Genomic DNA, 12,804 nt, shown 5'->3' with positions numbered 1-12,804 from the left:
AGGAGGTAAATCCCTCCCCACTGTAAGGGTAGAGCAAGTCCGAGAGTGCCTCCTTAGACTGAATGAGTATAAGTCTATGGGGCCAGATGGCGTGCATCCCAGGGTCCTGAAGGAGCTGGCTGAGGTGGTTGCTGAGCCGCTCTCCATCATATTTGAGAAGTCGTGGCTGTCAGGTGAGGTCCCGGATGATTGGAGGAAGGGTCACGTCACTCCCATTTACAAGAAGGGGAGCAGGGAGGACCCGGGGAACTACAGGCCAGTGAGTCTCACCTCTGTGCCTGGGAAGATTATGGAACAGATCCTCCTGGACAACATGCTTGATCACATAAAGAACGAGCATGTGATCCGAGACAGCCAGCATGGCTTCACCAGGGGAAGGTCATGCTTAACTAATCTTGTGGCCTTCTATGATGGAGTGACGGCGTTGGTGGATGAAGGGAAGGCGACCGATGTCATTTACCTGGACCTGAGCAAGGCCTTTGACATGGTCCCCCATCACATCCTCATCTCCAAACTGGAGGGAGGTGGATTTGATGGGTGGACAACTAGATGGATAAGCAATTGGTTGAAAGGCCGCAGACAGAGGGTGGTGGTCAATGGCTCTATGTCCAGGTGGAGGCTGGTAACGAGCGGCGTCCCTCAAGGGTCTGTCTTGGGACCGGTGCTCTTTAACATCTTTATTAATGACATCGATGAGGGAATGGAGTGCACCCTCAGCAAGTTTGCTGATGACACCAAGCTGAGTGGTGCAGTCAATACGGTGGAGGGAACGGATGCCATTCAGAGGGACCTTGACAGGCTGGAAAGCTGGGCTCGGGTGAACCTAATGAGGTTCAACACGGCAAAGTGCAAGGTTTTGCACTTGGGCCGGAAGAACCCCAGGCACCTGTACAGGCTGGGAGGAGTTGTCCTTGAGAGCAGCTCGGCAGAAAAAGACCTAGGGGTCCTGATAGATGAGAAAATTAACATGAGCCAGCAGTGCGCTCTGGCAGCCCGGAAAGCAAATGGGATCCTGGGCTCCATCAGGAGAGGGGTGGTCAGCAGGGATAGGGAGGTGATCGTCCCTCTCTACTCTGCTCTTGTGAGGCCCCATCTGGAGTACTGTGTCCAGGTGTGGAGCCCTCAGTACAAAAAAGGGTCCAGAGGAGGGCCACAAAGATGATCAGGGGGCTGGAGCACCTCCCCTATGAGGACAGGCTGAGGGAGTTGGGTTTGTTCAGCCTGGAGAAGAGAAGGTTGCGGGGTGACCTCATTGCAGCCTTTCAGTACCTGAAGGGAACTTACTCCCAGGAAGGGAGTAAACTCTTCGAAAGGGCTGATAATAGCAGGACTAGGGGAAATGGTTTTAAGTTGAAGGAGGGAAGATTTAGGTTGGATGTTAGGGGAAAGTTCTTTACTAGAAGAGTGGTTAGGTCCTGGAACAGGCTGCCCAGTGAGGTTGTGGATGCCCCGTCCTTGGATGTGTTCAAGGCCAGGTTGGACGGGGCCCTGGGCAACCTGATCTAGTAAAGGTGTATGTTTGGTGGCCCTGCTAGGCAGGGGGGTTGGAACTACATGATCCTTGAGGTCCCTTCCAACCCGGGTAATTCTGTGATTCTGTGATTCTGTGAAACATCATCAGCAACCTTGATGAGGGGATAGTGACCACCCTCAGCAAGTCTGCTGATGACACGAAGTTGGGAGGATTGGCTGACATGCCTGAAGGCTGTGCTGCCATTCAGCGAGACCTGGACAGGCTGGAGAGCTGGGCAGTAAGAAACCGGATGAGGTTTAGCAAAAGCAAGTGTAGAGTCTTGCACCTAGGGAGGAATAATTACATGCACCGGTACAGGCTGGCGGAAGACCTGCTGGAGAGGAGCTCTGCTGAGAGGGACCTGGGCGTCCTGGTGGACAACAGATTGGCCATGAGCCAGCAGTGTGCCCTTGTAGCCAAGAAGGCCAATGACATCCTGGGGTGCATTAAAAAGAGCGTGTCCAGCAGGTCGAAGGAGGTGATCCTCCCCCTCTACTCTGCCCTATTAATGCCTCATCTGGAATATTGTGTCCAGTTCTGGGCTCCCCAGTACAAAAAAGACAGGGATCTCTTGGAGAGAGTCCAGCGGAGGGCCACGAAGATGGTGAAGGGCCTGGAGCATCTCCCCTATTAAGAAAGGAAATGCCTTGTCCAGAAGCAAGCAGTGGGCTGGAGAGGGCACCAAAACCAAACCCTGCTTGCACCTTTCCCTCTCCTCATTCCACATGCTGACATTTATTTTAAGAGCAAAAACAAGACTACAGTGAAGAAAGCTCCAGAACAACTCAGCTACTTTATTCACCCCCTTCTCTTTCCACTACAGAAGATTCTCAGAAAACCTCCAAGAGCCACCTTACTGCTCTGCTGACCCTTCTCTGGGATGCATCAGTGCGCTCAGAAATGACTGAGAGCAACACATGCACACAGACACACAGCAGATCCCTACACAACCACTTCTCCACTAGGAAACAGCATCAAAAAGCAGCTGGTGGAAAGAGTAGAAGTGGAAAGCGGGCATGGTGAGAGAAGTGCTTTGGGCAGCAAGGAAAGGCCATCTGAAGCTCCTGGGTTAAGTCCCTTCTGCAGAGGGTGTCGGTGATGCCGTCTCCTTTGCAAACTCTTCCTGCATGGAGAGAAGCATTGGTCTCCCTCATCCCCGGGCTCTCCAGCATTTTGAGGGTCTCTCCTGCTGGGGGTTTTCCCATGAGAAATGAGGCACCAGCCCTGAGAGAAACTCTTCCTGCAGGAGATGTAGTCCTAGTAGCTACCTGTCCTGTGGACTGCAATGTTTAATGAGGACTGAGCTTTGCATGAAGTTCTTCTGGGAGTGTGAGGAGCTCTCTGCTAGGCACAAAGCCCTTCTCACACTCAAGGCTTCCTACCATTTCCGCTCACTGGTGCAGACATTCTGGTAACACAGCAGATGGGATTCTCTGAGGGAGAGAAAAGACAAGTTCCCAGGCATCTCCCTGCATGCAGGCCTGGCCAAAATGTTCTAAAATGTCCGACAGAAGCTATGGTCTCTCTCTCTCCTGTGTGCATATGCTGGTGCAGCTTCAATTCAGAACTCCCTTTGAAGCTCTTACCACACTCAGGACACTCACAGGGTCTCTTTTTCCTGATGGATGCTCTGATGCAGTGTCAGCTCAGAACACCTTTTAAAGCTCTTCCCACATTCAGGACACTTATAGGGTCTCTCTCCTGTGTGCATGCACTGGTGCATCTTCAATTCAGAACGCCTTTTGAAGCTCTTCCCACACTCAGGACACTTATAGGGTCTCTCTCCTGTATGGATGCGCTGGTGGTGCTTCAAATCAGAACTGCTTATGAAGCACTTCCCACAATCAGAGCACTTATATGGTCTCTCTCCTGTATGGATGCGCTGGTGGTGCTTCAAATCAGAACTGCTTATGAAGCTCTTCTCACACTCAGAGCACTTATATGGTCTCTCTCCTGTATGGACACGCTGGTGCACCTTCAGTTCAGAGATGCTTTTGAAGCTCTTCCCACACTCAGGACACTGAAAGGGTTTCTCTCCTGTATGGATGCGCTGGTGGAGCTTCAAATCAGAACTGCTTATGAAGCTCTTCCCACAATCAGAGCACTTGCAGGGTCTCTCTCCTGTGTGGATGCGCTTGTGGAGCTTCAAATTAGAACTGTTTATGAAGCTCTTCTCACACTCAGAGCACTTATATGGTCTCTCTCCTGTGTGGATGCGCTGGTGGAGCTTCAAATTAGAACTGCTTATGAAGCTCTTCTCACACTCAGAGCACTTATATGGTCTCTCTCCTGTGTGGACACGCTGGTGCACCTTCAGTTCAGAGCTGTTTTTGAAGTTCTTCCCACACTCAGTGCACTTGCAGGGTCTCTCTCCTGTGTGAATGTGATGGTGGATGGTGAGGCTGGAACTGTTTTTGAAGCTCTTCCCACACTCAAGGCACTTATACGGTCGCTCTCCTGTGTGGACACGTTGGTGTATTTTGAGTTTAGAACTACCTTTCAAGCTCTTCCCACATTCAAGGCACTTGTACAGTCTCTCTCTTCTGTGGATACACTGGTGGGAAGTGAGGCTCCCACTGTCCGTAAAAGTCTTTCCACAGTCAGAGCACTCAAAGGCTCTCTCTCCTGTGTACATGCACTGCTGGCCAGTGGGGTGGAGTCTCCATTTCATGCTCTCTGCAGAATCACAGATCTCATAATGCCTCTTTGCTGAGTGCGTGCACTGGTGGCTAGTGATGCTGGAATCCAGTTTAAAGCTTTTCTCACACTCAGTGCATGGATTCTGCTTTTTCATCTGGCACACATCCTTGCTCCTGGTTTCCTCAGGCTGCTTTGGACCTATGTTGGAGTCCACTGGGTTCCTCAGTGTCATTCCCAGACGCTTTCCCAGGGGCTTCTTGATGTGCTCACCCTGACCTTGCTGCAGGACTTCCTGGACATCCCTTCTGATTTCTTCCACAGAGATGCGATTCTGCTGCATTTCCACTACACAATTTCTCTGCGGAACCTCCTTTGTATTTTTGATCCCATCAGCTGCTGGATGACAGAGGAAATGCAGCAATAGCACACGGTGCCCAAAATAAAACACAGGCAGAGAAGGCTCTTACAGCCCCAACATTCCCCTTCCCTCCACCATCTCACCTGGAATGAGGTCTCCTGGCATGGCCTCAGGGCTACACACATCTGGGATCCAGGGGTCTTCCCCTCGTTCAAGCAGGGAGATCAGCATGGGCTTGGGGGCTGGAAGTGGAGCTTCAGGGAGAGAAACAGGGAACAAGAGAGCATTTCCCTCATGCTGGCACAGTGCCTGTTCAACAGTTCCACTCTGTGCCCCTCCCCAAGGAGAAACCACCATTTAGGTCTAAATGACACTGTGCCTACAGCTTCCCTTGGAGCAAAGAATGTTTTGACATCTCTGAACATTGTGAAGGGATATTTTTTCTTTCAAATTAACTTTACAACAGCTTATTTGTTTTCTTACAGTCTACCAGAGGTCAAGGCATCAAAATGTTGATGGCAACTGCATGGAAAATCCTCAATTCCATAGCAGTAACCAGGGATTCATCTGTGAGCTGGAGCTGGTGGCACCAAGCAACACACAACACAAGGGCTGGTTTTCTCCCTCCTGGCTGATGCCTGCTTGCCAGCACTGACTCTGTGGCTTAGATCAGAGTGCCGTGCATACTAATCCCTTCTGAAACTCATGCTTTTCAGTATCTCCTTTCTTGCTGGCACTGTGGTGTGAGTCAATATGTAGCTGCATGGTGTTTATTCAAGGCCCGGCTTGCAGAGGCTCATTCTGCACAGCCAAAGGTGCTCTAACGAGGAGGAAAGGCAGACAAGCTCTCACCCAGCGAGGCCACACACTGGTATGTCTCCAACATCACATCCCGGTAGAGCTCTCGTTGCACAGGGTCCAGCAGCGCCCACTCCTCCCTGCTGAAATACACGGCCACCTCCTCAAAGCTCACGGGCTCCTGCAAGCAAAGAGGCTCCTTGCTGGGAACAGCCAAGGCCCAGGCAAGCAGCTCGCACAGGACAGAACCTCACACCCCAGCTGCTTTTCTGTCCCCAGCACACACACGCTGGCTGAGGGCATCTCCCTCTTCCCCTGCATTCACATCCCTGGCCCCTTGGCCTCTCCTGCCTGCTTCCCCAACCCCTACCTCAACTGGATGTGCTGCGGCCATTTGCTGCTCTCCTGCAGGCTGGGATGATCACGGCTGGAAGGCAGAAGTTGAACTGGAGCCTGCAGAGAGAAGAGAAATGGCAGGGGAGCTGTGAGGGAATGCAGCAGTCCCAGTCCCAGCTCAGCCCTTCTGCAGGGCACTGCCCAGCCTTGCAGAGGAAGACAATGAGCTGCAGCACAGGAAACAGTCTGGCTCAAAGAGATGAACCGTCACAAAGCTGTCTCAGACTGGGAGGCTGAAACAACTGGTAGCTGACACTTAGTTCAACAGCTGAGACTGAGAGGGGACTTAAGACAAAGCACGGCAAGGAGGCAGTCATCTTACCCCAAAAGAGGGAGCAGCCCAAGTGCCCCTCCAGCTCTGCTGCACAGCAGCGGGCTGCACCACAGGACCTGCCCTCGAGCAGGGCTGTTTCTGCAGCTCACACCTGCACAGAGATCCCTTGCAGCTTGACATCAAGACTCCTTCTCAATACAGATCTTTTGTAAGACACCCATGGTTACTTTGGAGCTTTCATGTATTCTCTAAGGTTCTGTCTTAGAGGGACTGTGCACGTATGATTCCTTCCACACAAAGCCTTGACCAAGCTTGGGACTAGGAGAGGATCCAGCCACATCCTAGCTCCTTACCTCTGTGGTCTGAAGACATGAGAAAAAAAGGGGAACTACTCTGAGCCTCGTGACTCAATGGGAGGGCCTCCTGTAGGAGTGTGCGTAACCCTACCCTCCATGCAGTAAATAACCAAGTGTATCCAGCCACCTCCGATCCTGCTGTGTCACTGTTAAATCACTACAGCATATCCCTATTATATCAACAAATATAGTCCTGCTTCTCCCCTAGGAGTGTATGCTGTGTTTGGATCCTCTTATGACCAATGGGCAAAGTCTGCAGGATGGCAAGAAGGGAAACAAACCGATGACAAGAGACATGAAGCACGTCCCAAATTCTTCTGTGAATGTTCTCGTGGCGACTGCTGTAGTTGAGCAGAAAGCAGAGGTCACTGGGGGCAGTAATAGGATGCAAAATGGGAAAGGTGTTATCAGCATCGTGTCGGGTTTGAAAGTGACATATGAAGCAAAAGAGAACTGCACCGGTCCTCCCAGAATCAAAAGCGACTGATATTCCACAATATTTCTGCTGCACTACGTGGTGCAAGTTGTGCAGGTAATGCTTATTCACACAATAAACGAAGACCTCCCCGAGTCGCCTACAATCCTTTAGGCCACACATCCTCCACCTGTAGGGTTTGGCTCCAAACAGATGCAAAACTGCACCCATAGCACTAATTAAAGGCACTGCCTCTACACAGTTAAGGCAAACAGAGGCAGCAGAATGACGGCTTATTGCCTGCCCTAACAGAAATACTGTTAGAAAATGGTATGGCCATCCAACCATCCAGCAGGAGGTGCAGAAAAGCACCTGTTTCATGGAAGAACACCGTGAATGCAGCCCCCAACACTCAAACACAGCAAGCCTGCTGGAGCACCACCTCCACAGATCCGTGAGGGAACACCTGGTGGCAAATGGATTACATCCTCTGGCAGATGTCCGTACATCCTCTCAGGAGTGGAAGTAGCCCTGGGCTTGCTGAAATCAAGCAAGCCCTCAGAAAAGGGTTGGGAAAAGTACTCTGTAAAGGTGACTGATGTAGTTCTCAAAACCACCTACTGCTGATGTTACCTAAAAGTGGTGATGGCTCACATTCCTCGGGTAAGGAAGTGCAAAACGGCGAGGAGTCAACTGGATGGTTCACACTTCTCAAATAAATAGGATGGCTTACTTAAACACAACAATAAATCAACAAAACATCCAACCACATGGAGATTATTTTTCCATCTCCTGAGAAGAGAGAGTATCTGACAGCACTGCAGCCAAACCAGCCTGTGACGGTCACAGCCACCACCAGCCGATGCTGTGCTGGGAATTTTAACTGAACCGTGAAGGCAACTTATCGAATAGCAGCAGTGCTAAACAGAACAATTAAGGCAATAAACAACCACGTGGTTACAACAGCCTTGTTAAGCAGTTGTTAGAGCACTCCAGGACACCTGCATGATATCAATAAATTCATTCCTCCCTCCCTCTTCAGCCGAGCACGCAGACTGCGCTCACTGCCAGGGGACGCTCTCAGCACCGCGTGCCCTTTGCAGAAGGCACCTGGGCTGTGCTTTACTGACCTGCTGCTGCTCGGCCGTGTTCTCAACGCGTGCTCCAGTCAGCCCACAGGCTGCCAGCTTCTCATCGTCTGTTCCAGAGCCCAGTGCCGGAGCTGCTGCAGATGCTGAACGTGCTCAGGGCCCGCAGCTGTGTGCTCAAGGCATCTGCAGCTGCCGGAACAGCCTGAACAAAAGCCTTGCCAGGGCTTTGCACAACCCCAGCTGAGCCATCAGGCAAGCGCTCAGCAAACAAAAGGTAACGCCATTTCAAGGGTCGCCAGAGGCACGTGTTGCCCGCAGGGTCCCCGAAGAGAAGCTGGGGGCTGCCGGGGAGGAGGAGCAGGGCGAGTGCAAATTTCCACTTGGAGGCTTCACATTAAGACACTCCAAAGGAGGCATCGGGGGGTTTAAAGCTTCCGTCAATCCACGCGTGCACAGCTGCAGAGCGAGGCCGTCTCGTGTCTCCCGTGGCCCAGAGGAAGAACTGCAGCCCCAGCTGCGCTGTGTTACAGAGATCCAACCGGGCAGCAGAGCACGCTGACCTCCTCTGCTCCCTTCCTCACTGTCCCAGCTCCCAGCCCGTTCCCGTGCCCCTCGGAGCCCAGCCCGGGCTGCATGAACTGCCGCCCTGGTTGCAGCCCGTCTGGGCCAGCAAACCTGCTGCGCTGAGCGGGAGCTGGAGCCGGGACCAGGGTCCCGCCTGGGGTACGGCAGTGCGGGTTCCGCCCCGTCCGGGGCCGCTCCCCGCTCCTCTCCCGGTGCTGCTGGCAGGGGGCAGGAAGCGTGCGCTCCTCTGCACGAGCCACGAAGGGCACCTACCTTGGGTGCGGAGCAGGCTGCTCCCAGCTCTGGTGCAGGTAGCCGGGCTCCTCGGAGTCGCGTAGAGCAGAGGACGCCGAGTGCCCTCAGCCCGGAGCTGGCCGCAGGACGGCCTTGGTGCACCTCCTGCCACCGCGGTGCTGCCCGGTGGCTTCCAGCCAGGCTCTCGCCTCTTCCGCACAGGCTCAGGAAGGCAGGAATTCCCACAACGATCACGCCCAGAGCTCGTTTTCATGGCACGTCTGCCCCCGGGGGATGGCGAAGGGAAGGGGTGCGGGGGAGGAGGGAGGGAGGAATGGGGGCTGTGTTTTGTTACGCTAATGAAGCATCGCTTTCTGCCGGCTCTCTTTGCTTCCTTCGGTGGGGACATTCGCACACCCTTGTCATCAGGCATCCCTCCCTTGCTGTCCTGGCGTTCCTTTCATTCCTCTCCCCCACGAGTATGTCCCAGCAAGAGGCAATCTCCGGTACAGCACCAGAGGACATTCTGTGTTGAACAGAACTCTTGCAATGGAACCGAGCTGTGGGAAGGAGCTTTACCCAGAAGCTGCTGTAAGAATACGACTTTCCCCAGATCCTTGTCTAAGGGTCCTAATAAGTCTTCTGTGCAGCGATACCTTGCGGTTCTGTGTGGGTTTGTGGTCCTTATGGCTGGCCATACCTACCCTTGAGTTGCACCGGGCAGTGTACTTGGGAGTGACCTCACTGGAAGGAAAGCAGTGTGCAAACTGCAGTGGGAAATTGCATTTAGGAAAGCAGGATATTGAGGTTCGTTTTCTGGTGGATATGGGTGCTTCTTACTACCCATAGATGGTTTTGTAACAGTAGTAGATGCTACTGCCCAATGGGAAAAGGTTTCCTTTTTTTGGATTAATTAAACATAAGCTAAGAAAACAAGCAGGAATACAGAAATTCTTGTACCTGCCAGGTTACTCTGGCAAGAAATTGAATAAAACTGGAGCTAAGAGTGCAACGATATTGACTGATTAAAAACTGTAACTCTGGCTTTAACACAAACTGGGCAAAACAATGTTGTACCCCCAGGAGTTACAGCAATCTCAAATATGATACACTTAGTGGTGTGGGCATCAGGGCCAAAAATGAAGCCCTAAATAGAAGTTAAAAGCAAGAGCTTGCCTAGTCAGGGTAAAGCGGTGCCCTTTGAGGCTATGGGACTGTAGGAGGATAAAAGAAATAATAGGTAACTTTTTGGAGTTTGGATTCCAATTTTGATAGCAAGTGCTGTAGTTTGGTACAAGACTTGAGTGCAAGTACTAGAATAGTTGAATGGATACACTCAGTGGTGGCAAATCCGTGCACTTTATTAACCAAGTTAAGGAACGAAAAGATGGAGTTTACCTTCTGGATTTGAGGGATGTCTCTTCTGCCTGGTTTGGCCAAAGGAAGCCCAAGGTGATTTGCCTTTGAATAGGAAAGCCCTGATATGGGGAGAAGAGTCTCAGTTAACCTGGACAGTGTTACCCAGGGTTGTGAGAACAGCTGAATGATGGTCAACTCATGAGCCTGAGATCTGGGATCCTCCATCCTAGGGTGGAACTTTACTGCAGCACATGGCTGCCACAGCAACAAAAGGACTGTGTACAATAGACTGAGAGTTTGCTGAGTTTCTTGGTTTACAGAAAGCACAAATAACTCAACAGGAAGTGACATATTTGGGATATGAGATTACAGCTGGACTTTGAACCTTAAGGACTGCCAGGAAAAAAGTCATCTGCCAAACCCCTGAGCTGCAAATTGCCAAGGAAGTGAGTAAGGGATGGCCAGGGTGCCTGAGGGCGGTGGCTGCACTGGTACTTGTGGGAATACAAGAAAAGCTGTTCAGAGCAGCAGCTGTGGAGCAAGATAAACAGCATGAGAACCAAGGACACCTCTGCAAGGAGAAGAAGGGTCTCACAGCTCTGATTGGATACGTGCCTGCGTGGACAGTTGAAAAGGGTTCTGTAGAATGCTTTGTTGACATGTAAAGGTGGTTGGGAAAGTTGTAAGGGCGGACGGGAAAGTTAGAAAATAACAACTTGTGAAGGTCTATAAGGGATGTGAGAACTTGTAATAAACGATTTGGATCGTTCACATCTGAGTCCGTGCCTCAAACGCTGCAAATGTGGTGGTGATAGGTTGATGGTTGGACTTGTTCTTAGAGGTATTTCCAACCGTAATGATTTTTTTATTCTATGAGGGTTAAGGACTCCAGGACAGTATCAGTGAATACTTCATTCATGGCTTGAAAGCTGAAGCTTGAAGCTGCTGAGGTTGAATGAGGAAGAGTATGTCCTTTGATCTGAAAAACTGATTGAAAACTGATCTTGAACAGACTTTCTCAACAGGATACTCTTTGGTTGGGACAAATACAGAGGAGTGTATTTGTGATTTTTCTTGCGCAGGGTCAGTGATCAGTGTCTGCACAACAGTTTTAGGAAACAAGAAAAGAGAAACAAAAAAAACTGCACGGGACCTAAGTAAAATGAATTCTTAATGACTGACTGTGCTAGTGAAACATATTGAGTAGCTTGAAGCTTAAGACAAAGGAGCTAATTGCTTTGTTGTATGTGACTATATGAAGGGTTGCTGTAAAGAAGAATAGTAAACTTGTTATATGGCAAACAGGCTATGAACTAGTGGTTGTATCAGTTAGGAAGATTCGTGTTAGTTACTGCCTTTGAGTAGTAAAGCTTGTAGAGCTTGGGAAGAATAGGTTGGAAAAGCTACAGAATTTTCATCAGTAACAGCTTAGACATATATTGGGGTTAGTCTAGTTATGGATTTTATTGCTGTAAGACATGAGGGATGGGCAAAATGACTTGTTCCTAGTCCCTCCCAGTGCTGTTATTCTGTGCTGCTTGTGTGTTTTCAGAAATCTATGTATTACTTACTATTGTGCCTTTGTTCTTTAGTTGTCAATAGTTGTGGCAAGGGTGACAGCCCTTTCTTCACTCTGTTTCCTTACTGTAGAATTAGGAAATTTACAAAGAGGAAAAACGTGAATAGTCAGGAATATTTTGGAAAGTGTTTCCACTGTTAAACACTTCAGAATTTCTCAGAAATTCTGCATCCCAGCTGTAAAGAAAAGGCTTGTGCATAATTTCAAAGGGTTGAGAATACTTAATCCTGAAATTGTTTATTGGTTTTTTACTCTGTTTTGGCCTTGTACTTTGTCTCCAGTAGTATGTAGTTGGCACTCAGAAGTAATTTGATTCAGCTTGTCCTTCTGCACTGTTTGCTTTCTGTTCCGTTGTGCTGCTTTGCCTGTGGAGTCCGCTAGTCTGAGATCTGTTGTCTCACCTTGCCTGAATTCTGCCTCAACTGAATAGACATAGATTCAAAACCTGTGTTGCATTATTTTCTGGTTTCAGAAGTGTCCAGTCTTTTACTAGATAGTCTTTCCTGGTTTTGAGTAACTTGCAAAACTGAGAGTATTCCTGCCTGCTTCCCAAGAGTCTCTGTTTTTCAGACAAGGTTATGTTAACAAATCCATGAAACCCCAATAGAAATTCTGGACTCTTTGCTGTGTGTCTACTTGCATCTTCTGCTTTCTGCCCTTGTCTTTGTGATGTCTTCGTTTTGCACATCCTCTTTATTTGTCTTACTTGAGTAAATGAATCCATCTGTCACAATCTTCTCACCTGCATGTCTGAAAGTTCTCTTCCCGGCAGGGGAATTATTTCACTGTTTACCTCTTTAACTTTTGTCCTTCCATTTCCTTCTCTGTTACTTTGGTTTTATTTGCTGCAACGCTTCCTCCTCTTTATTTTCAGGAGTACTTCTAATCTCTTAACATGAACTGCGTGTTCCTGTACTTCAGGTTCTCTTCAAAGATTTTTTCCATATCTCTTCTTTGACTTTGATTAATGTTAACTGTTGAGATTTTTCTGGATGTATTCCCAAGACTCAGTCTGAGGTTTAAAATCCATCCAGTAGTACTACTGAATTCAAGTCTGCAATTCAGAATTGCATCGTTTGTAGAGCAGGGCCTTTTTAGAATTGAATTCAGTGGGATGTGAACAGAAGACTCAGGGCAGCAGGGTCTGTTTTAGTTGGATAAGGCTTTTGGTTAACTCTTCTCATTCCTGTAGATATGGATTTATCTTGTTTCATCTACATGCAAAAC

General features: G+C 49.6%; 2 protein-coding genes across 5 annotated transcripts in view; both read right to left on the bottom strand.

Annotated features, from left to right (window-relative positions):
• The window catches only part of LOC146752688 (receptor-type tyrosine-protein phosphatase T-like), a 278,647-nt gene that overhangs the window by 55,519 nt on the left and 210,324 nt on the right, over positions 1-12,804 (bottom strand). The gene's annotated exons all lie outside the window — the stretch shown is intronic.
• On the bottom strand, positions 2,288-12,325 carry LOC146752700 (uncharacterized). The gene is made up of 4 exons (XM_085531366.1): positions 12,320-12,325; positions 5,364-5,490; positions 4,655-4,765; positions 2,288-4,549 (listed from the first exon to the last, which is right to left on the bottom strand). Exons 1-4 carry the CDS (start codon positions 12,323-12,325, stop codon positions 3,114-3,116), a joined length of 1,680 nt encoding a protein of 559 aa, XP_085387492.1. The 3' UTR covers positions 2,288-3,113.

The sequence above is a fragment of the Coturnix japonica genome, unplaced genomic scaffold, assembly GCF_054131305.1.
Source record: "Coturnix japonica strain WE unplaced genomic scaffold, WE-NBRP24 Scf042, whole genome shotgun sequence".
Classification (NCBI taxonomy): Eukaryota; Metazoa; Chordata; class Aves; order Galliformes; family Phasianidae; genus Coturnix; species Coturnix japonica.
The sequence above is the reverse complement of the archived record's forward strand: the minus strand, read 5'-3'. Positions and strand labels throughout refer to the sequence as shown.